Source organism: Meleagris gallopavo, chromosome 19 (genome assembly GCF_905368555.1).
Source record: "Meleagris gallopavo chromosome 19, MGAL_WU_HG_1.1, whole genome shotgun sequence".
Taxonomy (NCBI): domain Eukaryota; kingdom Metazoa; phylum Chordata; class Aves; order Galliformes; family Phasianidae; genus Meleagris; species Meleagris gallopavo.
The window spans coordinates 7,104,668-7,127,965 of record NC_139422.1 but is presented as its reverse complement, the minus strand read 5'-3'; the positions used below and the strand labels follow the sequence as shown (position 1 = coordinate 7,127,965).

At 53.9% G+C, this 23,298-nt stretch overlaps 1 protein-coding gene across 2 annotated transcripts in view; it reads right to left on the bottom strand.

The window, feature by feature from the left end:
- Nucleotides 1–23,298, bottom strand: part of RXRA (retinoid X receptor alpha) — a 77,302-nt gene that overhangs the window by 18,110 nt on the left and 35,894 nt on the right. For both annotated transcript variants that reach the window (XM_085239092.1, XM_085239093.1), the window contains 3 exons: nucleotides 7,794–8,059; nucleotides 4,000–4,150; nucleotides 3,027–3,206 (listed from right to left, as the gene is read on the bottom strand). In XM_085239092.1, the coding sequence (XP_085095218.1) occupies nucleotides 3,027–3,206; nucleotides 4,000–4,150; nucleotides 7,794–8,059 (597 nt within the window). The remainder of the gene's footprint in view (nucleotides 1–3,026; nucleotides 3,207–3,999; nucleotides 4,151–7,793; nucleotides 8,060–23,298) is intronic.

Below are 23,298 nucleotides of genomic sequence, written 5' to 3'. Positions count from 1 at the left end.
TCCTTTTTTTATTTTTATTTTTTCCCCCTTTGTTGCAGCTTCTTATTACTGTGAACAACCTCAAAGGCTGTGATACAGGAAATCAATGGCGCCGTCTTTTTCCACATTTACTGAATCCCACATTTGGTTATTTCTTAAGATGGGCAAAATTCTGCTGTGACGTTACGAATGTCATGTCATGGAAATGGAGTGTTAAAAAGTAGATCCAAGTATTTACATGAAATCAATCCGTGCAGGGAACGGCTTTGGAAGACCAAAATCTCGAGGTCACTTCACTCTCAAAACCTGACCACAGCCCTGCCAAAGCAATGAGAGAAAAGCACAAACCAAACCCTTATTCTCAACCTTGGAGAATTCTCCAAAACAACAAACAAACCCAGCATCACTTAACCAGCTGCTTTAAAGAGCAGCTCTTTAAAAGGATAGAAAAAACAAGCTCATTAAGCTGAAAAGCATTTTCCGTTCCAAAATTACTCCTAAAAATAACTGTTGCTCTTGAACTCTGCCCCTTCACTGGGCTGTGGCCGCTTGCCTGGTTCAGCATTTGCTCAGAGCAGTGAGATGCAGACCCAATTCCTGCTCTTTCTCCCTGTATTCCTGCTCCTGTTCACCCTGAGGATGTCGGGGCGCAGGGATGGTTCTGTCATACGGCACAGCAAGCTGTGAATGGAGCCAGGCCATGGTGTGACATGCAGGGAGCAATGCCAGGGGGCAGATTTCTGTCTCCAGGTGTGCCGAAGGTTCCCTGGTGGACCAGCAGCCATCCCACCAGGCACCATTACATGTGCAATTAGTGAGGGCTGCAATTAACAAAGCTGCCTGGAGACTAGAAGGAGGTGGAGGGATGGGATGGGCTGTGCTGAGTCCTCGTGTGGCTCAGAAAGAGCATGGGAAAGGGCTCCTGGACAGCATTTCCTGCTGGTGGCAATGCAGACCTGGGGCTCCATATGGTGATGATCTGCAGCCACACAGGGACCCCAGTGCATCCCACAACCAACCTGCCCTACTGGCACTGCATCTAACTCACTCACTTTCTACTTTTTCCACTGAAATAGAAAACTGCTGGCACAGAGTTTTAGAGGCTCTAAAGCTGTTTAGTGAACCAAGACTCACCTCAGACCCTAACGATTGCCAGATCAACCAGAGTTACACCCGTGGATGCAGATGCCACCCCATACAATAGTCCCTGCATTAGTCAAGGATCCTGATGGTAATCTGAATTTTGTTGTATTTGCTGTGAGACAGCACAGAAATCAAAGGCTCACAAAGCTGGCAATAATTCACAGTGGGAAAATGCTCCTGGTTGCTTATTTATCAGAGCCTCAATACCTCCAGAATCCATAGGGCTCATACAGCATCAGGATGTGCTGTAATGTTTTTTCACAGGGAGCAGCCAGAGATACAGGCTCCAGAAGGAATCCTTTCCCTGAACTACGCCTGGATCCCCCAGACCTGGCTGCTAAAGCCTCCACCCAGACATCTCCCCCTGTCCTGCCCCTTCCCAACACCAGGGTGTAGAGCAGTCACTGGAGAACCACTGAACAGCGACTCCTTCACTACTTAATTTAGAGGGTTTTGCTGTCCTTCCAGGACATACAAACACATTTGGGCTACAAAAGAGATGCTTCTCAGCAGGAGTCTGCTCTGCATTTATGGGGCTATAAATTAGGTCTCCAGAGTGAGGTATTTTGTGAGGAAATGAGGCCCGTTATCCCAGCTCTGTTACTTAAAAGAGGTAAGAGTTTACACCAGAGGATAACAGCCAGCTCTCCTGTAAGCAAGCACTGGGGCAAAAGGAACGATTGTGCAGGATGCAGCCCAGAGCTGCTCCCAAAAGAGGTGCTGTGGGGACAACTACGGCCAAGGCTCAGGGCTGGCATGAGAGAAGGACAGGAGCAGTAAGATGGATACAATGGGACAGAGATCATCTGCTGGCAAATCAGGTGGGTCAGCACTAAAGAGCTGCTCAAAACCAAAGCTCGGGGAGCTCCAGCTGCTATAGCAGTGGGACATTTCCGCACTGCCAGCAGCCACTGCACTGCCAGCCTTACTGCTGCCTGGGGAGCAAGGCACCAAGCACAGCTCTGCCTGCACGGGGATCATACCCTATGCACCAGTAAAACCCTTCCCATGCCATGCCAGCACCGCCTGAGCACGCTTGGAGAGTTATGAAGCTCCCATCTGTCACACTTTTAAATAATTGGCTGATCGTTATGAATTCATTTGCTATTCACTGCGATAATGTTAATCAAGATGAATTAATAGAGCCCTCGCACTGTACGCGCGCTCCCCGGGGAATTCCACCACCGTTTAGAGATTAATTAATAGAGCTGTAACTTCACTGGTGCTGCCCGTGCAATTGCTGCTGTTGGTGGGCACGGAGCAGTTCCCTGTCACTGCTCACAAACCAAGGGGATGGAAAACCCAAGGGGATGGAAAACCCACTCCCCTAAACCACATCAAATGAGGTCTCTGCTCACAGCCGCACCGGGCACAGCCACCTCCATGGTACAACCCATCACTGCTTGCACCAGAAAACTCCAAAGTTTCCAAGCACCAAAGTTCTGCAGGACCAGGGAGGGCACCCTGAGGGCTCTCCAGAGTGATGCCAGCAGGGAAAGGGCTCTGCCTGCCCCAGTGAGGGTGTAAGGGGAGAAGGCAGCGGAGACCTGAGCAGTGCTGTGGGGTCACTTTCCCATCGTGCCTGCTAAAAGCCCATTCTGCCAGCAGTTTCAGAGAGATGCAGTCAGCATTTAAAAAGAGCACTTCAAAGAAGCTCTGCCAGGGAGTTTTAGATCCTTCATTTAAATTCCAGTAAGGGGAAGGGATATCTTTTTACAAGACTGAATTTCTTCTTTCTTCCCAATAAGAAAAAAAGCAGCCAGCACTGCTAGGGAACGCTCCTGGGTCAGCACAGCCCCCAGCAGACAGGGCACAACGTGTGCCTGACAGCTCCGTGCGTCACCCCAACCACACGGCCAGGTGCCCACAGGACCCACAGCACCCCAGGGGGCTCACTGCCTTACCTTCCCTCTTCATCCCCATGGCAAGACACTTCTGGTAGCGGCAGTACTGGCAGCGGTTGCGCTGGCGTTTGTCGATCAAGCAGTCCTTGTTGTCACGGCAGGTGTAGGTCAGGTCCTTCCTCACCGTGCGTTTGAAGAAGCCTTTGCAGCCCTCGCAGCTGTACACCCCATAATGTTTACCTGCAGATGGGTGAAAGGGCTCAGCAAGGGTGCTGGGTACCCACAGATCCTTTGCTTTCCCTCGTCGTGGACCTGCAGATCTGCTCAAAGGGACCCTCCCAACCCAAAGCCATTCCATCTTCCTTCCAAAGGCAGCATTCGGGAGAGCCAGAGGCTCCTCGGAGCATCAGCAAGGAAGGCTTTGCCTTCACTGATCTCCATAATACCAGGATGCCCTGTGGGGGCTACAAACTGCCCCAACCACCACTGGCTATCCATGCAGCAAGACTGGGGGCACCTTGCTCTGACCCTCCCCAGCCCAACAGGATGAGCAGGAGGCATTCCCCAGGACCACAAAACTCAGACAGCAGGGCATTAACAGAGCTGAAAGCTTTTAAAGCAGCATGAGAATAAAGGGAATTAGCGCATCTTTATCTCCCACCAGTGGAGAGACTCCACCAAGCACATCTTTTTATCTGGTGCTATGTGATGAGCCCAGCCATGGATCAAAGGATGCAGAGAGAGGGACACTCAGCTAATGGCTGGTCCTCCCTGCTGGGGGCTGGGGATAAAGCACAGGATTGGCTCTACCAAGGAGCCTGACAAACTGTTTACTTCTCTGGTTACCATTAGGGCAGTGTGAAGGATGGGGAGGTCAAACAGCTGAGCTGTGCACACCTCACCTGGGAGAAAGCAAGCCTGGGGAGGCTTTTCCTTTCCCATAGCACACTTTTGTCCCTAAGCAGGGGGACGGTGCTAAGCTCCTATGTACCTTGGCATCCATTGGCGTCATGCAGTGCAGAAGGAGCCTTACCTGAAGATCTGTCCCCGCAAATGGCACATATGTGCTTGGTGAAGGAGGCCATTGTTCCTGAGGGATGTGCTGGCACTTTGAGGACTCCATTGAGCCCCAGGGGTGGCTTGATGTCTTCTGAGCTGCTGACGGGGTTCATGGGTGAGTTGAGCTGTGAGAACACAAGCAGGGAGCACACGGGATCAGGTACAGACAGGGAAATGTATGAAAGAAGGGACAAGCCTCAAATGAGACAAACAGCTTAAAATCCACAGTGCTGAGCCCAGAGGAGGATGTGGACACCTGAGCCCCAAAGATCAGTGAGCCAGGTGCAACAAGGCCTGGCTTTGCAGAGCTGCAGGTGTGGGATGCTTCCCTGCCATTCACAGCCTTCAGCAGAGCCCAAGAGAACTGGGAAACAAAGCAAAGAAAGCTGGAACAGAGGGGCTAGCATGGCCCCATCAGCAGCTCTGGGATTTCAATGAAACATTCCTGACTAGATTTCCACATTCCTGGCAGGACAGGACGGTGCTCCCCTCCTGCACAGAGAGAAATTGAGGCACAGAACTGTGAGAAAGCTCAGTCCTGGCAATGGAAACAAGCTCACAGCAACCTGTGCTCTGCTACCCTGCCCATGGCTGCGTAGCCCAAATAACTCACTGAGGCGTGAAGGAAAGGTGTGAGGACAGAGCTGCAGCCCTAGCCTGCAGGTTCCAGGCTGCTGTCCCCATCACAGCAGCCATCTGCACCTTCAGGGCCTCGGGGATTTTCTCTGCAAGAAGATTTTATGCTCAATGCCATCAGAAAGACCCCTCTGCAAAAATGCTCTGTGCTGGTGTCACCGTGCCCTCCTGCACAGTCCTGTTGAGAGGGGACAGGGATGCAGGAGGGACCCCACAGGGACCAAAGCCCAGCCCAGGGCAGGTATAATGGGGTTCTGCATGGGCAGCTAGGCTTCTGCAGCACACCTGCCAACTACTAAAACCAAGCAGGACAGACAAGATTTGTGTCTCAGCTTGTCGTCTTTCTCTTTCTTAATAGAGACAGTGGGCAATTGCTCTTGTCACAGATTAATTCAGGGAAGTCCTGGGGCTCATGTTCTGTCCATTAGAAGACCACAGCCACTCCTCTGACTTTCAAGCCTCCGAGCTGGTGGGAATACTTGGCAGGCAGAGGGCTGATAACCACAGCACACAGTGGCAAACCCACCCCGGTGAGCAGGGATGCAGCAGGAGCATCCCTTGGGGATGTGACACAACACCAGGGTGAAAGGCATGAGCCACACAAAGCTGCAGCACGTCACATGGCTTTGGGGTCACTGGCTCTGGCAACACCCCCACAACACATTTTGGAGCCAATCACCAATCAGAGCTGGGGCAGAGAACTTTAGATATTTGCTAAAATAAGCCTTTCATCACCAAGCCCACCCCCCACCCCATGTTGGGAACTCCACGTGAGAAGCATGTGAGCATCTTCCTTCTGAAGGGTACCAGGACATGGGGTGCCACCGCCCCCATAACTCAGCCCCGCTGGAGCTGAGTCAGCCCCAGGATGGGAGAAGTCACCAGTTCCTCCTGCAGCCCCAGCCCCACGTGTGCTATGAGGTTCCCACACCGCCCCGGCGCCAGCCCCACTCCTTCCTCTACGTCTGGTGCGGAGCTGGGAGCACGTGCCATGGGAGTGCACCATGCACAGCGTGGAGCAGGGACACAGAACTGCTGCTCTGCTTCCCCAATGATGTGGCAGCCCCATGCGCCGGGACTCCTCGGCTCCTCTCTTTTCCCTTTTTAGTTCATTGCACGGGGGATCAAATCCCCTTCGGTCTAACGGCAACCAGAGCTTTCCTCTTTTTCCAGCCGTAACACACTCAGATTCAAAAATCATTGTGTAAAGGCTCTAGAGGAGCCTAAATCCTGCTCCTGATCCATGCCCCTGGGTGCCCCGAGCTGCTGCCAGCGATGGCTGGGGCAGCACAGAGCAGAAGGGAGGAAGAAGCCTCCAGAAGAAACCTCCAGCACTGGAAGTCCATCCCTTCCATCTCTTACAGAAAATTATGCTTTCTTTGTCTTCCCAGCAATTTTAAGAGGGCTTAACCATGCACTGAATCCCAGCAATCAGCCCTCTGGTCAAGCTGAGACTTCGCTCACACTGCTCAGGCTCTCTGCCAGCTCGTGCCCAGCTCAGTGCTCGTGCCCCCTCCCCACAGGGTCCCCAGAGGTCGCCCGGGAGTCGGGCTGCGTCTGGAGTCTGCGTGAGATCCCAGGCAGGAGGAGATGCTCAAGGTCAGAGCTGATGTCTTTTGGCAAAGCTCAGGCCGGGAGGAGCTGGGTCAGAACTTGCATGGGAAGAAACAGCAGAGGGAACGCAGCCGGGATTTTGGGAGCTGACATCTCCGTCCCACCCCTGCGCGGCTGCCCCACACCCTTCTGCTCTGTTGCCTTTCCAGAGGCAATGAGGCATGGCCTGATGGCAAGTGGCATCTGCCATCTGATGCAAACCACCTTCCATCAGGGTGATCCCCACCCGGCGGCTGGGGCCGCATGCCTCATTACCCCCGGCGCTTTGCCGGCCGGCGCACGATGGGGGGGACTGCAGTCCCTCCTCTTGTTCCTCCTTTTCCTCCTCCTCCTGTGGTCCGATGCAAGACCAGGTAGGTGTCTGCTGCAGGGCCAGGGCCCTAATGTGCCCAGACAGGGGACAGATGGGCAGGAGCCATTAGGCTGGAAACCTCCTCGCCATCTCCTGGAGGAAAACCACTTAAGATGAGTCCGTGGTGCCGGCACCGTGCCGCCAGGGCTGGGAGACACCGTGCCGCCGGCTCGCTTCCAGGCACCATCTGACCGTGCTCTCAATTCCCCTTTTTACTCTGTGGTTGGGTTTTATTTCGGTTCCTCCAGCTCCTATACCGCATCGTGCCTAGCAGCAGAGCTTCCTCGTTCCACCCCCCCAGCTGGCAGCTCAGCCCCACCTTGCCTCCCATTCCTTCCCCACCACTTCAGAGCTGGCGCTGCCCATTCCAAGGCACCGTTTCAGTTCCCCTTCCCTTTGCCATGGGATAGGAGGCAGCGCAGAGAGCTCTCCCTGAACCTACAGGGGCATGGGCAAACCCTCCACTGCCTCTCCCATTGCATCTCCATCGGGGATGGCTGACAGTGCCTGCACGACACGTCCCTCCCCAGCCAGAGGCAAAAAGACCCCGTTATTGCTGGAAATAAATCAGGCCAATATTTAAAAATAAAAGTGCTGGCAGGTGCTTGACTCCCAGCAAGGGCTTGGGATAAATAAACCAGCACTGAGTGGCAGGTGGTAGCCAATTCCTTAATCTGCCCTTTTACTAAACATATATCGTGCAAGCAGCCAGCAACAGGTGGCAGGGGCTGGCCAGCTCTCCCCGATCCTGCTATTTTTAAAAAGAGCTTATCTCTTGCTAGTTGGAGTTTTTTTACATAATCTTCAGCCAACCAACACCAGTTCCTCCCTCTGTGAAGGGAAAGAGGGGCAGTGGGCAGGGAGGGGACAGCTGATGGATGGCTGTGGTCCTGCTCTACACCCCAGCAGTCCCCCATATGACACCGGAGCAGCAGGAAGCCTCGGGCTTCATTTCCCTCTTTGGGTTCTGCTTTTTGCCACCCTGTGGCGCCTGCCTACATCTCCATGCTGTCTGAAATAGGGTTTTGCTCCCTGTGCTATCTGCAGTGGGGTTTCACTCCTCAAAACCTGGGAGAACGTAACCACAAGTGGGACTGGATCAAATCCCAAAACCACGGCTCTGCCCCATCAAACCAGCAGCGACATCCCTGCCGCTCTCCCCTCACCTGTGGGCTGCTGGTGCCAAATCCCAGGCTGGGCGTGGAGGGGACAGACATCGAGTGTGGGCCCATGGGGGAGCTGATAACGGAGAAGGGTGGCCCCATGCCATTGATGGGTGAGCTCAGGGTGCTGATGGGTGAGTGCAGCTGGCCCGGGGAGCCCAGCGAGGAGCCGATGCCCGGCCCGATGGACGGGTGCAGGGATGGGGTGGCCATGGGGCCTCGGCTCGTCGGGGAGTTCAGGGATGTGGAATTCACTTGGTTTGAGAAATCTGGAAGAGAGAAGAAAAAAAGAGAAAAGGGCTTGAGTCTCTTTTGGTATCGCAGCCAGACCTCTAGAGGCTGCTTTTCAACACCCCCAACCTCCTGATGCATTCTCCTCCACCAGCGCCGCTTCTGAAATCCCCCTCTGTTTTGGGTCTTTTTGGTGTAGAACCCCAGAACCACCAACATAGAGAGTTCCCAACTCCAGAGCTGTCATTGCCCTCCTTCCTCCTTCACCCCCTGTACCCAGCAGCATCGCTCCCCAAAGGGTGCAGGACCAGAAGGTGTAGAACTAAGGGATGCAGGACCAGGGGATGCAGGACCAGGGCCCACCCTACAGATACCACAATTCAGATTTGAAGGGGATGCTAAAGGGAAGGTGCAGAGGGACATACCACGCACGAGGAGCAGCGCTGAGGGGCTGTGCAAGCTGAGCCATGCAGAGGACACACAGATTGCTGCAGGCAGCACTGGGGGGGCTGCACCCGATGTGCTCTGAGCAGCTCGGCTGTCCCAGGGGAGCGAGAGAGGGGTGTTTAAAAATAGCCAGCAATTCTCCCGAGAGGAGACATGGAGCCATTCCTGGCACGTTTCCTCCTCATCCTGTCACGCTGCTTGCAAAACAATCCTAGGCAAGGAAGAGGCAGGCTCGTGGCCCCCAGGCTGACTGCGGGGGGAGCAGCCGGAAGGCAGTGGGGTGGGGCTGTGGGAACCCCCCCGGGACCCCCGAGCTGCCTTGGGCTCACAGCAGCAAACACATGGGCAGTGAGGGGCAGGTGACAGCAAAGCCCCTTGATTGGAGCGCAGGGCTTTGTGGTGGAGTCTGAGAGCCACTCATTTGGCTGCAGGCTGCTGAAGTTAATGCTGTCCTGGGAAATGATGGCTTCTGTCACCTGCATGGGGTCAGGTGTCTCCCCAGTCCCACTTCTTCTTGCCCCTATGGGCATGTAGAAATGGTGTAAGGGCAAGCAAGGCTCCGTCTCATCACTGCAATTCCATGGCTCCAGGGATGGGGGGGGGGGGGGGGAGGGAACTGCAAGCAAGTCTGCTGCCCCTAAACACATCTCTTGCCAAACAGATGCAGACCAGCAGGATTTTAAGCAACAGAAGCATTGCACAGTGGGAAATGTGCTTGACAAACCCACAGCAAACCCAGCCCTAGCCAGCTCCCCCAGAGAGCACCAAGAGAGCAAGGAAATCCCACCACGGGGAAGTGCAGACCCCCAGCAAGATTGCAGTGCTCCTCTTGCAAAACTGTACTCAGCATCACACCACTGCACCCAGCATCCTACCTTGGACACACAGAGGGGACACACGCCCTGACCCTATGCCCCAACCCAACGCCACCACCAACGGCAAAGCCCAGCCCTGGCACACATCTCCGTGTGCTCCCTGGGGTCTTGGCCTCCTGTTGGCTCCTGCAGGATGTTGACTTAAAATAACCACCAGCCACTGCGTCATCTGCGGATGAGTGACACGAGTGCTGCACAACAGGAACCTCAGGACATTCCTCGAGGCTTCAGGACCGTTCTTCCCAGTCCTCTGCTTTTTGGCTTCTTTAAAGGGGTTGGAGTATGGCTTGGCACCACAGTGCGCTCTGCGGACATGGGATGAGAGCTATGCCTTGTCACCCTCCTATCCTTCACTCTCAGGGTGCTCAAAGCAAAAGGAGGTGTTTATCCTGCAGCAGGTTGTGCATTTGGGCATGGAGCCCTGCTCTGGAGGAGCCCCAAAAACCGCAGCAGCTGGGGTCCAAAATGATGGATGGGGATGAAGATGTCCCAAACTGAGGACCAAGGCAACGAATGGGGATGTCTCAAACCACAACCAAGGACGCACTGGGCTCACAGCTCTGAAGCAGCAGAGTGGAACAGGGCCCTTGTGCTGGCAGCAGGGCGAAGGAAGCACATGCAGCCCTGCCTCCAATGGTCCTGGGAATCTCAGGCGCTGCCGAGGCGAGGTCGCAGGCAGGTTACTGGCGAGCAGCCCGTGCCGACTGCAGCACGTCAGAGAGCAAAGCACGTGTGGGCTCGACTCACCGTCCCAGCCCCTCTCCTGAAATAACCATCCCCAGGGCACAGAGCTCCCCAGCACCCCGCACCCATCCTGTTTACTTCGTGCTGAAGACGCAAATCGGGGAGAAGTGAGTGTAGGCACAGCCACGTGTTGGGATGTGTTTGCACCCAAAGCCCGTAGCCGTGCACACGGAAGCAGCGTGGCTCAAAGCACCGGGAAGTTTCCACTCCTTCCCAAACTCTTCCTTGTCTGCAGAGATCCCAAACAAGCAAGAAGGAAACTGCCTGGCACAGGCAGAGCGTACTCACCCCAAATCTCACCCAGCTGCAAGGAAGCAGGCAGGGAGTCCCGGGACGAGCTGTCTTCCAAGCACAGCCCAAACTGTTCATCTCTCTATGTTGAAACCCTAACACCCAGATTGAGGAAACATCCTTCAAATAAACAACTCCAAGCAAATAAACACCTACAACGAAGGATACATCTCTGGCTAAGCAAACTGGGGAGGTCACTTCCCAAAGGCTGCTTCAGTGCAAGCAGCGTGAGGCGGTTCATTTTTTCTTGCGTACTTTTGCCGTTTAAAGCCACCGTGTGTGATTATCTCCTGACCAAAATAAACTCTGTGTCTGTTTCTAAATACAAGAAAGAAAGAAAAAAAAAAAAAAGCAGTTCTCAAAGCATTTCCCCTCTTGCCGCACCCATAAATTGCAGCTATTTTCTCTATGTGTCCTTTGTTTAAACACAACGACCTCTATATATCCTATAAGATGCCCCATGGCAGTAAGGAGAGAACCGAGAGATGCTCAGCAGCTGAAGAATGTGCAGCAAAGCTCTTTTCTCTCTCTAAATTATGAACCTGCAAGCCACAGAATCCGGAGGGATATTTTCCCAAAGATATGGACACGGAAGGCAAGGCCACGTGGCACGGGGAATGCAGCAGCCACACAGAGCCGTGCTTTGGGCACTGCTCTTTGTGTCCCAGCATAAAGCATTGCACAGAGCAAAGCTGGAGGGTTCTGATCCAACCACATGATAAGGAGCCTCGTTCTGTAAGAAGTTGGGGTTTTTAGCCCACTGTGCTCATCACTGCCCTCCACCCTTGCAATGCATCCATTGGGTGCCACTATCGTGGTTTCATGACTGGGGAAAGCAAGACATGGAAGAGCCCAGTTGGGGGAAAGCAACATACAGAAGAGCCCAGATTGGGTGCACAGTACCTGGTTGGAGAAAGTAAGGCATACAAGAGCCCCACCATCTCTCCAGGGTCACGCAAGAAACCAGAGCCAAAGCTGGAATAGCTCCTGGGCACGACAAGACCCCAGTAGTGTCTCAGCTGCTGAATCAACCTTCCCTGTTTGTTTGTTTTTGGTTTGGTTTTGGCCTGATGTTTTTGTGCCAAGCAGCGTTTATTAACTATTACTAGTTTTCAATAGGAAAACATCACTATAAAACATTTGCCCCCATTCTCATCCAAATACATTACGTCCTCAGAGCAGAGCAGACAAGCACAAAACGTCCTTCTGCAGCTCTGCACCACTATTTTCCATTCCCTTTGGCACTCCCTGGGCCAAAAGCCCAAAGCTCCCAATTGCACCAGCAGCTGCCTGCAGGACACAGCTTTCAGCCCCAGGTTTTCTAAAGCACCTGAGCAAGGCAGGTGCCTTGCATCACTTCCTCCATGCACCGCTCCCCCTCTGCATTCAGCACTTGCGTTCACCACCAGAGCTGCATTTCTCAGCACTGCTCTGCACGGGGAGCCCCAGGCAGCCCATCAGCTGCTGACACAGCAATACCTCGGGCTGTGATTTTAACACTTCTAAACCAGAGCAGAAACAATTACAACAGCACAGGGGCGATTTTTCTCAGGATAGCTCATTTGTACCAGAATAAACTGTACCAGCGTAAGCTTTCACCAGTATAATCTTCATTGATGCTTAAGAGGCTTTGCAAGTAAAACTACGGTGACCTAGCTCTGCTGGAAACCCTTTTCTGGTCTATCCAGGAGCTCACTGTGCTGCTGGCAGGGGGGGAAGCCCCAGAGCCTATCTCCAGCCCCCAGCACCCACTCTGTCCTGGGGGTGGGGCACAGCCCAGCATCCCCAGCACGACGTCTGCACCCCCACGCTTCCGTTATTTGCTTTTTTTTTTTTTTTTCCTCCTCTTCTTCTTTTTATTTTTTTTCTCAGCACCTCTTCCTCCGTAATCAGCACACAGATCAATTCTGGGTATTGCACTGCAGGAAATTCTAAATTTGGGAAGCCGCTCCCTTCCGGAGTGCAGTCCTTACACCGAAGGGCTGCAGTCAGATGGGAGTCAGGACCAGCAGCAGCAGGGATGGGGATGTCGGAATGCTCCTCCTGCTCTGCTCCCAGGGATAACGTTGGGGTTGGCCACATGCAAAGCTCCCACAGCCAAATTCACGTGAATCCACAATGCAATGCAACACGCCGAGCGAGGTGAGCACTCCTTGCTTCTTTTGGTGACTCTGCAGCAGGCGAGGTTCCCTAGCAGCACTCAGCAGTGAAAACCACTGCCTGTTTCTCTCGTGCCTCAAAAGCACAGCAGAGCCCCAGCAGGCTTTCCCCTGAGGAACCTCGGTGCAGAGATGAGTGCCTGCCCTGCAGCGTGGTAGGACCCAATGGGTCGACCCCAGCTTTCACCTGGAAACTGCCATGGGAGTGGTGACCACCAGAGGTCAGGTCCTCGCTTTGGTCCCTGGTGAAAGAACTCAGGAAAAGAGCACGTTTGCAGTGCACGATACTCAATAGCCCTCAGGCTGGAGTGAGTTTGCTTTGGATTTACACCAGCACAGCAAGGTCCCCATCTTACAAGAAGGCATGGCGTGAAGTCCCATCCTGCCACCTCCAAGGAGGTGACAATCCCAAGCACCAACGTCATGTCCAGCTTGCACCCACCTCCCCCAGAGCTCCACAACCTCCACCCGCAGCTTGCAAAAGAGAGAAGCCAATCAAAGGTGGCACACAGCACCAAACACACCTTGGGAAACCCTCCGCTCAGCAGTGCGGCACCCATGGGACCAAGGAGCAAGAAGCATCCTGTGGCCAAAGACACCAAACCACACAGCATTCACAGCACATCGCACGGCGAGGACAGGCGGCCCATCCCCCAAAACCAGGCACGAGGAAGTCGTGCGGTTTCACCAAAAAAAAAAAAAAAAAAAAAAAAAAAAAAAAAAAAATCACTTCAATTTTTTTTTTTTCCCCCCTTTCTCTTTCAGGCTCTCCCTAAAGCTGCACAGGGGAGAACGCATGTAAATATCTCTTCTTGTGGGTGTTAAGAAATCACAGCCTGCATCTGCTCCTCGGGGAGCAATCTCCGCAGCCGCGCGGTGCTTTCCCTCGAAGGGAGGGCAAGGAGCTCAGTTTCACTGCTCACAGTGGGTTCCCCCTCCCCACAAGTTTTCACTTTGCCCGAACTAAAACCTCAAAGCCACACCGCTGTGCTCCCCCATCTCCCCCACTTCCATGGGACCAGTGATGCCAGATGGGGCGCGGACACGTTTGGGGTCTCCCTGGGGTCTCTTCCTTGGCCAGAGGCTCGCAGCATCAATACAGGGTGCAGCTCTGCCAACCCAGCCCCTCTGCACACATCCTGTAAATGCAAGATGTTGCCTCCAGCCCACATTTCGTCTTATGAGGCTGCAGCATTGAATCACAGCACCCGTGGGCAGCTTTTCCCTGGCACCCTGCGCATCCCCAGCCTCAATCCCTGGCTCTGTGCAGCCTCTGCTCTCCTCCTGAACATACCAAGGGCAAGAAGTGCAAAAGCACTCCATCCCATTCAATCTTCTCTGACCTCTGGATACAACTTTGTGGATAGAATCAAACCTCCCCACCACCCACGGAAGCACAACCTGTGGGGGTGAGGAAGGGTTCACCAACGTTTGCATTTTTGGCAGCCCACCCTGAAGCACCACGGGGGCCCTGCTGGGAGATTCTCAGCCCGTGAGCACCCCATGGATTGCCAGAGCCCCGAGTTCTGGTGACCCACACCAAAGAACCCACAGTCCTGACTTTTGGGGTTGGTATCCCCCTGATATCCCAGGGCAGGCTTGGAGCCCTCCTCGCTGTGAGCAGTGCTATGGGTGGAGGAGGCAAAAGCAGGAAGTGTGAGCAAGAGGAGAGCGTGACCTACGGGAGGGGGGAATGCTGCAGCAGGGCCGGGGGGAGTGGGAAGGGGGCGGAGGGGTGCACCCAGGCAAACAAGGATTCTGCTGATAAAGCAAATGTGACTCAATCACACGCTTGTGCAAAGATGTCACAACAGTCCTGAGAAATTACAGGCTCCTATTTCATCCCTCAAGGGCCGGCGCTGTCCCTGCTCTCACAATGCACTCTGTTCTGCTGTCAGCAGCTCCGAGAGTGCCCCTGATTTACAGGCTGGGAACCTGCTGCAGGAATAGGCGAGGAGAGGTGCAGGGTCCTGCTGGCTGCCAGGGCTGCAGGGCTGGCAGAGTGCGCCTCATTCTCTTCCTCCTCTTCATCATCATCCTCATCAGCTGACCATTAAGGTCCCTTCCGACCCACACCATCCTATGTTTCTATGACTCTGAGATCCCCCCATGCCCACGCTGACCTTCGCATCCTCCCTGACTTCATCCCTTTCTCCAAAACCAGTGCGGCGAGAGCAAAAGCGCAGCGGTCCCGCAGGTTGCTGAAGCTTGTTATGGCCTTTTAATTACATTCAATTGCAGTTTTATGAGCTTACGGGCAAATTGGAAGTGATCTAATTGTCCTTGAGGGGGTGCTACGCTCTGAGCAATGGAAAACCAAGCAGGAGGCAAAGAGATGCAAGAGGAGCTGGGAAGTATTAGGCTCGCTTTAGCTGCAGCAAAAGGAGAAGTTTGGGGCTGCATACATGGCAATAGCTGGGCAGCACGAACACAGCATCACCTGCATCCCCAGTGCCCTTCCTACTATCCTGAGCACACAGGTCCCATCCCCATGCAGGGTCATGGACTCCTCTCCTGTCTCAATGCTTTGGGGAAAGCCACTCCATCAAGCCCCAAAGTCTTCCTCTCCAAAGCAGGCAGGGAGACAAGCAGCAAGAAGAGTGCAAGAAAGCAGCACTGAGAGTTCTGGTTAACGAGAGCTTGCAGCTCCATCTCCAAAATGGGGCTGACCACCCACATGTCTTGTTGGAGGGAGAGCTGCACCACTGCTCACAGATCATGGGATAAGACAACACCGAATGCCAAACAGCAACAGAGAAAAGAGAAACACTCCAACTTCATGTGGGTGGAAGGTACAAATGGAAGACCTGGAGATCCAGTGAAAAAATACCTCCTCCAGAGCATCCGCTGCTTTGCCAATGGCCAAAGGGAAGGATACTGCTGGTGCTGCAGTCAGGTTCTGCTCCAGACAAGTTTGCACATCCAACAAACCCAAGGCAAACCCAGACCAGGTCTCCTGACCCCCCCCTACTGCCCAGCCCTGGGCTTGGCACAACCCCTCCCTTCCTGCAAACAGATCTTACATGAGCAGAGGTGAGGGCGCATGTGGGTAATGTGAGCACCGTGCAGCCTTAACCCTTTAACAGAATGCCCACCCGGCCCAGACCCCAAAACTCTCAATATCTTCCCCCCGAGGACCAGACAAATCCTAAGGAGTGACTCCTGCAGCCCTCCTGCCCAGCAGCACCAACCCGCTCACCGTCAGCCAGACGGATTGAGTTACGGTGCTGCGCTCGTGCATTAATCCAGATTTGAGATAATTACAGTCATTCGTTTGGCATAATGGGCTTTAATTGATCCAATGCGGCTGGCACCGGTGCTCACCACCAACGTGCAGCTGGCACTGCAATGTCACCAGTCACAACGTGGGCAACAAAAAGCAATGCTGCAAAGTGGGTTTTCAGCAGCTGGAGGCGGTTTGGGGTAGCAGAGGAAGTGCTGACAGGGGATGGCAAGGACAGAACTGCGTGGGTCTTCCAGGTGAGAGCCAGCACAGCGATGAACAGAGGTGGCCTTTGGGCAGAAGACATCAGAGCAGCCTACGAACAGCACTTCCCTTGGGGAAGTGCCCTCCTCCAGTTCCAAGGGGTTCCCTGAGGTCCTTCCCCACCACCATTTCCCTGTGCCTGACAAGCAGCCAAAGCTGGAAACCCAATGCAAGCCAAGGACTATGGGGTTCGGTCCCCACACTGCTGTCCCCAAACCACAGCAGCACCGTACTGATCCCTTCACCTCATCCCCACATCTCCATCCACTGCAGAGGGAGGTCTGGGGGAAGGAGCCTGGGAACTGGGTGCCTACGTGCTGCAGGAAGGCCTGATGAGATAGGGAAGGCAGCCACCAGAGCCAGCACGCCTTCAGTAAAAGCAAGTTCCTTCTGGACGCCAGACAGCACGTGCTGTTTTTCAAGGGAAAAAAGCTGCCTCCGGTTTTACATGACCCCCAGGGTTCAGCAGCAGGGGCTGGGCAGCAGGGAGGTTATCCCCAGATTGAGGTTTTTCTTCCCAGAATCAGCTGGTATGAGGAACAAAAGGACAGACGGACAGGTTGGGAAAGGCTCTATCTTCCTAGGCTAAGAACCCTTTCCCAAGGTGAGCTGCAGGGAAGGATGCTATCCCTGCATTCGGGTTTCATTTCCTGGTTGGAGGCCAAAGCTAATTAGGCTGCACACAGTCCAATCAGATAGCCTCGCTAATTGAGCTGGGTCAATGTCCAATGGGTCTCCGCATTCCAGGCGTTTTGACAGCCCACAGATAACAGGGAGGGCCTGGGAAGGGGAATAACCCTTAAAAAATAATATATGTTCCTATCATGCACAGAAGGGCCAGAGCCCTTCCATGACAGAGAGCAGCCCCAGGTTAACCCCTTGGGCACCCCCAGCACTGCACCCCAGGAGCCCCAGCAGATGGAGGGGTAACATTGTGAGCAGCCCCCCCCCATCCAGTGTGCACCTCTCAGGGTCTCAGCCAGAGAAATGGGCATTGAACGACAGATAGAAGACATCAGAGGTGCCCCTTCCCCAGGCAGGCTGTTGCTGTCTCCAACAGCAGTGCTAAAGCACATTAAAAAACCTCTGCTTCTTCCAGCACAGAATTCTATTGGTGATCTCTCCGTTTGGATCCACACTCACGTTACATGTTTATCTCCATCAGATATTTCCTTCCTTATCTCCTTCACCACGTAGATCACACAGATGGCTCTGGGTTTGGGTTTTCTCCTCCCTGCCTGCCTGCCCAGCTCTCCCTGCTCAAACAGTAGTGAGAGAACATGCAGTGAATGAAGCTGCAGTGTGCCCCAGCAGCCCCCCAGCTCCTCTCCCACTATAACAAAAAGTGCAGCCACCAGCTCTCCCACCAAGAACCCTCACCGTGCCTTCCAAACACTTTTCCAAACCCACTTCCCACTTAGGATTTACTAGGAACCCCTCCAGCCCAGCACTGGGGCAACGGGTGAGGAAGTATGGCTTCCCATAGCTCCCACCACGGCCCTCTGGCAACTGCTTGCACAGAAACCTAATGGTACTATGGAAGCACTGAGTCATTTTTAGCTGTTCTGCTAGTGGCTGGGCTCCCTCCCCCTCCCACATGCCAGCAGCTCTGGGCAGAAGTTGCAGCACTGGGTTCCTCTCCTCCCATGATGCCTTCATGAGGAAGATGCTCCTCCACCCTCTGCCCCAGCATCTGGCAACCTCTGTGCTGAGCAGGCAACCAGCACCCAGCGTGATGCCACCTACACTGCTAGCTCAATGACTGTCACTGCAAGATTCTGGCGTGTCCTGGAGCCCACATTATGCTTCTCCATCCTCTGCGAGCCCCTGCAATGCACAAGAGCCCAGGTGTGTGAGAGCACAGCAGCAGCACTGTGACACAGAAACCAAAGCATTTGGTTTTTCCACTTTGGAGCAGGATGCCCTCAGCAGCATCTTGATCCTGACTGCACCTAGCAGAGCAAGAGCCCACTACAGAGAGCACCAGGGAAAGCTATGGACCACGAGAGCTTTGCACCATAGAGTTCCTGGCACTGTGGAGAGCTTTGCATCACAGAGAGCTCTACACCATGCACTGGCATCATGGAGAGCTTTGCATCACTGCAAACTTGGCACCATGGTGAGCTTAGCACCTCTGAGCTCTGCACTAAAGGGAGCTTCACACTACATGGAGCTTTGCACTATGGGGAGTTTTGCAGGACCCCCTTCGTGCCTTCTTCCCTTCCATAGGTGCAGGCAGCACCCCCAGCCCCATTCCCACGCCCCACACTCCCAGGCTGTGCCTTTAAGAGGTGAGCAGGGAGCACGCGGCCGGGCCGTTTTCCGAAGGAACATTCATTTGCCAGCATCACATGCTCCGCAGCTGCAGCCTGGCAGTGATTTATACGCCTCTGAAGTTCATCAGAGGGAAAAGTACTTTCCAGGCTCTCCGTATTCCCCCCCCTGCCCCTCTCCTTTCCTCTGCCCGTGGCCAAAACCCAGCTGAAAACCCGCTCCCATCCATCACCTCGTGTGTCACCTCCTGCCCTCACCACCCAGCCCGGGCACCCCTTACTCCTCCCAGCATCTGCAAGCAAAAGAAAACTTCCTCTGCCTTCCTCGCCTCCACAACCCACCAATGGGACAGCCATTAAGAAGGGGTTCTTCTGTGGGGCTGGGGGCTGGTGAGCCTCCCCCCCCCCCCCATGCACCCCTAGGGCCCCTTAGCCAAAATAAACGGCAGCCAACAGGCCGGCGACCCCTCCTCCTGCTGCCACCACCCACCCCCTGCACGCCGTCCTCCAGGGAGGTTCAAAAGTTCAAGATTTTCACATTTCCCTAACATTATTTCAGGAAATTGCTGGAGAAAGGAAAGACGGCGCTGCCGAAAAAGCAATCCGCGTGTGGATACAATAACACACTGCAACCCCAGGCTGAGCTCACAAAGAGCCCAATTCTCACCCTGCACGGCACCGGTGTGTTCTTTGGGCCCTGAGCTCTTTGCACAGCACTGAGTTTTGCAGTTATTCCTAAAGCAATGCTCAGGCTCAGCCCTGGCTGCTCCAAAGCAAAGCTGCCACAGCGGTGAGCAACGCAATGGGATGGATGCTATGGGACGGCCCCATGCAAACCACTGGCACTCCCTGCACAGTGATGGATGTTGAATGGGCAGGCTCCAAAAACAAGCCAAAGCAAAGCACCACAGTGCTCACAGTGGCTGGAAAACACCCGGTGGCACTCACAGCTTGCTGGTGGCTGCGTGTCCCTATGGAGAAATGCAGCTTGGACCCAGATGCGCGCAATTTGGCTTTCCTAAAGCGTGCACAACGCTCTGTGCAAATGGGCTCAAGCTCCAGCGTGGCACAAAGCTCCGGATTTGTTCAAAAGCAGCAGAGTCACACCTGGTTTTTCATCAAAAACAGGTTAAGCTGCAGCCTTTGCTGAAGGTTCATGGGAAAAGTTCGTAAAACGATTGAAACCCTTTGGCAAACCTGAATTTGGGGTTACAATGAAACGTGAAACTCAGCTGCTTTCATGTGGTTTGGGGTTTTTCGTTGCAAAACATTTGGCGCAGCAGCTTCTGGCGAGAGCGCGACAATCAAATCCGCGACAGCACATCTACAGGAGCGAGGAATTCAGATACACCCCGATAGCATTCAGGCTGGTAAATGATTAACTCTGATTTGAAGCCGTCTCATTAGCACAGAGCCTGGCCCCGTGCCACCACGCGTTACGGGATGTGGGGCTGAGCCCTGGTTGAGACGTAAGCGCTGCAGCGATGGAGCCCAGCAGCACAGCAAGACGTGCCCCATACAGGTGGGGTGGGAGCAGGGAGAGATGCACCGGTGGCACTCCCAGGTCTGTGTCATACCCACACAGAGCATCCCGTGCTTTTTTCCCTTCCAACAATGGAAAAAAGCAGAAAAAGTGCCACTGAGCAAAGAGCTCGGCACCCTCTCTGTACGAACTGCCCTTCTTCTGTATTTTACCCCAAATGGGCATCCCCCAGGGGATGGGTCCCTGTGCATGCCACCAGCCAGCTTGTCACTTGGAAGCACACTACTTCACCCCTTCTGAGCGTGCAACATAGGTCTTGGGGTCAGCTTGAGGTCTTTTTTAGGTTTGCTGAGCTCTCAGGGCTCACGGAGCCAGAGGTTCTCATTCGAGTCCAACTGGAGTTGAGCTCTGCATTCCCCATTCTCCTGCACCTAAAAATCACTGAGAACGTGGGAAGTTCCTACCAACATCGTAAGGGGGAGAAGGAAAAGCAAATGGCTCAGAGCAGCCCCACCGCTTCCAGTTGGGAACTATAGGCAATGCAGGCATGTGTGGTGGCCATTGAAATCTACAGCCGAGGGCCCTGCTCACACCAACCCACATCTGCACACCCAGCAGGCGTGACGAAGCTGACCCACTGCAAATTAGCAACATAAGCATCCCCGGATTATCGATTTCCTCGAAGGAATGCCATTTTCCCTGATGAGCTCTTGGCACGCATCCATCACCCCCATCCTCCATTAACCCCATGCACTTGCTATGCAGCAGCCAACTCTCCCTGGAGGCCTGAGGGCTGCTTTCCACAGTGGAAGTGCCTCCAGTGCTCTTCCTGAGCCATTGAGGGCACCCAGTTGTTGGGTACTGGGTCCACTGGGATGACTGCAGTGCGGCACATCCATGGCAGTCCCATCCATTGGAGAAAAGGGGCTGCAGGAGTTACCCATGTGCATGGGGACAAAGCTGGGCAGCCCGTGCTGCATGGGAGCTCACACAGAGCAAGCTTCCACTCAAAGCTATGGAGCAGAAGGAGTTTGTGACACCTGGAATTGGGTTAAAAGAATGAAAGCCACCGAAATGAAGAGTGGGGCAGCCCAGAGAGTCAGTGCTGAACATGGAAAGGGATTAAATGCATCCACATCCAAACAAGAAATAATAATGACAACATCTGTTTTGCACCACAGTGCTTTCAATATGTGCTGACTACTGCATTTGCAAAGAGCAACGCTAAAGATTTTGCAGCCATCTAAGGAGAAGGCTGCTTCCTTCCCAAAAATGCCCGAGTCACTCTGGAAAAGGAAATGAGGCCTCCTGAGCCACTTCAGCGCTGCGGAAACACTCCCCAAGCCTCTGCAAAGGGCACAGAGCAGAGCACCAGCAGGGACAGGGATCGGGATGGGGATGCCCTGCAGGACAGCGGGCGCCAGCACAGCACGGCAATGCTTTGCCCAGGCTGATGGGTTCATGCCCAGAGAACAGTAACCTCATTATTGATTTGTGCTCATCATTTTTATAACCTGAGGAGCACTCAGACTGAAGGCTGCGTCTAATCCCACTTTTCCGTGCATTACCCTTTTAGCAAAGCTCCTCACCCTCCTCCCTTCCACCCCCTACAGGGAACACCCAGGCTTGGGGACAAATGGTACCACTGCTGTATTGCACAGAGATCACTACATGGCAATGGGGTCTGTGGGGGCTTTGCACTGTCTCTGCTTCCAGCAGAAAGGCAGGAGTTACGGAGCTGAATGACCCACACTGATGGCAATGGGGAGAAAAACAGGACCACTCATAGGGAAAAAGAGGTAGGTGGGTGGGACCCATTCTCTTTCCCTGCTCATCCCAGAAAGGGGTCAGGAACAGACCCCAAGAGGGGAAGGTCCATCGAGTTAAGTGAGGCAGATGCTATTTCCGAGGGGTGGGACACAGGGAGCACCATCATGACATCTGCAATTACAGAAAGCCAGATAAAGAAAATCAAATCTCATGCTTCAGGGCATAGGCTGATGAGCACAAGGGTCAGGAAGGAATTTCTCTCCCCTCACACAGCAGTGCACAATTGGGTCAGTGAATTACCGGGTGGCACAAGCCCTTGACTGGTTTTCCCTTTTCTTTCCAAAGCCCTCACTTCTCACCCACGTCAGACAGCAGCATTTGAAGGTGCAGTGGCTTAATCTGGTGTGGCAGGGCCAATGCTTCCCCCATCACCTACCTCGCTAAAGATCAGCATCCCCATTTCAGCTGCAGGACCACGCGGGGACCCCTCCCATGGGCTGATGCAAAGCCAGCCCTCTGCCTCACAGCTCTGACACCAACCTCAGCCCTCATTATCACTGCTACACCCCTCTGAACGATCCCAGCCATTCCCCTGAGCAAGGACCTTGTCCCTCCCCGTGTTTGCACGGCGCTGTGTACACCTCTGGAGCTATTTAAATAATAATTGGCAGTAATAAAACCTGCAGCGTTGGCTCAGAAAGTAACTGTGCTGGAAAAGGGGCTGAGCATAGAGAAGCAAACTGAGGAGTGCCAGTGGTTTTGTTCACAAAGGTCGGAGAACGCTCGCAGTAACAGCAGTTGCTCCGCATCCAGCATCCTTTCTCTTCCTTAAGCAACTTCTGTATGCACAGAGCTGCTTAGCTGGGAGGATCCAACCACAGAGCAGAGGCTTCCATTTCCATCTGAAACCAAGCAAGCAAACAAATGCAAAGACTGCCCAGAACGTGCGTCTATCTGTGTGCAATCCTCCCTAAGCCAAACCACACGCTTCATAATCTACACAAACAGTTGCTGGGCTTTTCCCACTGCCAAGCAGTATCCAGTAGCAGCTCTACATCACCAAGGATGGCATTTGTAGGTGTAATTTGGTCCTCTTCTACACCTCGTGGGTTGTAGAAGAACCCAGGAGAGCAAATCCTAGCTAAAATGGTTGACTGGCCCAGTTTGGCTTGGTTGGCTGCTTTTATCAAATAGCACCTATGATTGGTGTGAATGGAAGTACTGTTCAATGAATGCTAAGCACTGCCTGGCACCATGAGTGCCCCCAGCTCCACTCAACACATCCATCACACAGGGCTGCATTTGGGGATCCTACAGCCCTAGAGGTGTCTTGGTCAGATTGCATGGCTTGGACTGCTGGCTAATCCTACTCCAACTCTAACCTTATCCCTAACTCTTAACACTAACCCTACCCAAGCCCATCACTAACTCTAATCCAACCCCTAACCCTACCCAACTCTAACCCTACTCCTAACCCCGCACCCAGCACCCAACAATGCACCAGGCCTGCAGGCAGTGACTCAAATCTGCAAGGTCCCCAGGATCCAGCCCCAGGACTGCCAGGGAAAGGTGGAATCAAAGGTACAGACGTGTTCTGAGCAGGGATTGGCATGCCCAGGCTCAGTCCCTACAATCCAGAGGCAGAGCCAAGAGCAGGAAGCTGGTGCACGAGGCTGGGATGGGGCAATGGGAGGTTCAGCACTGAGAACACAATGCAGAAAAGCAGGAGAACAACTCTGGGGGGAATG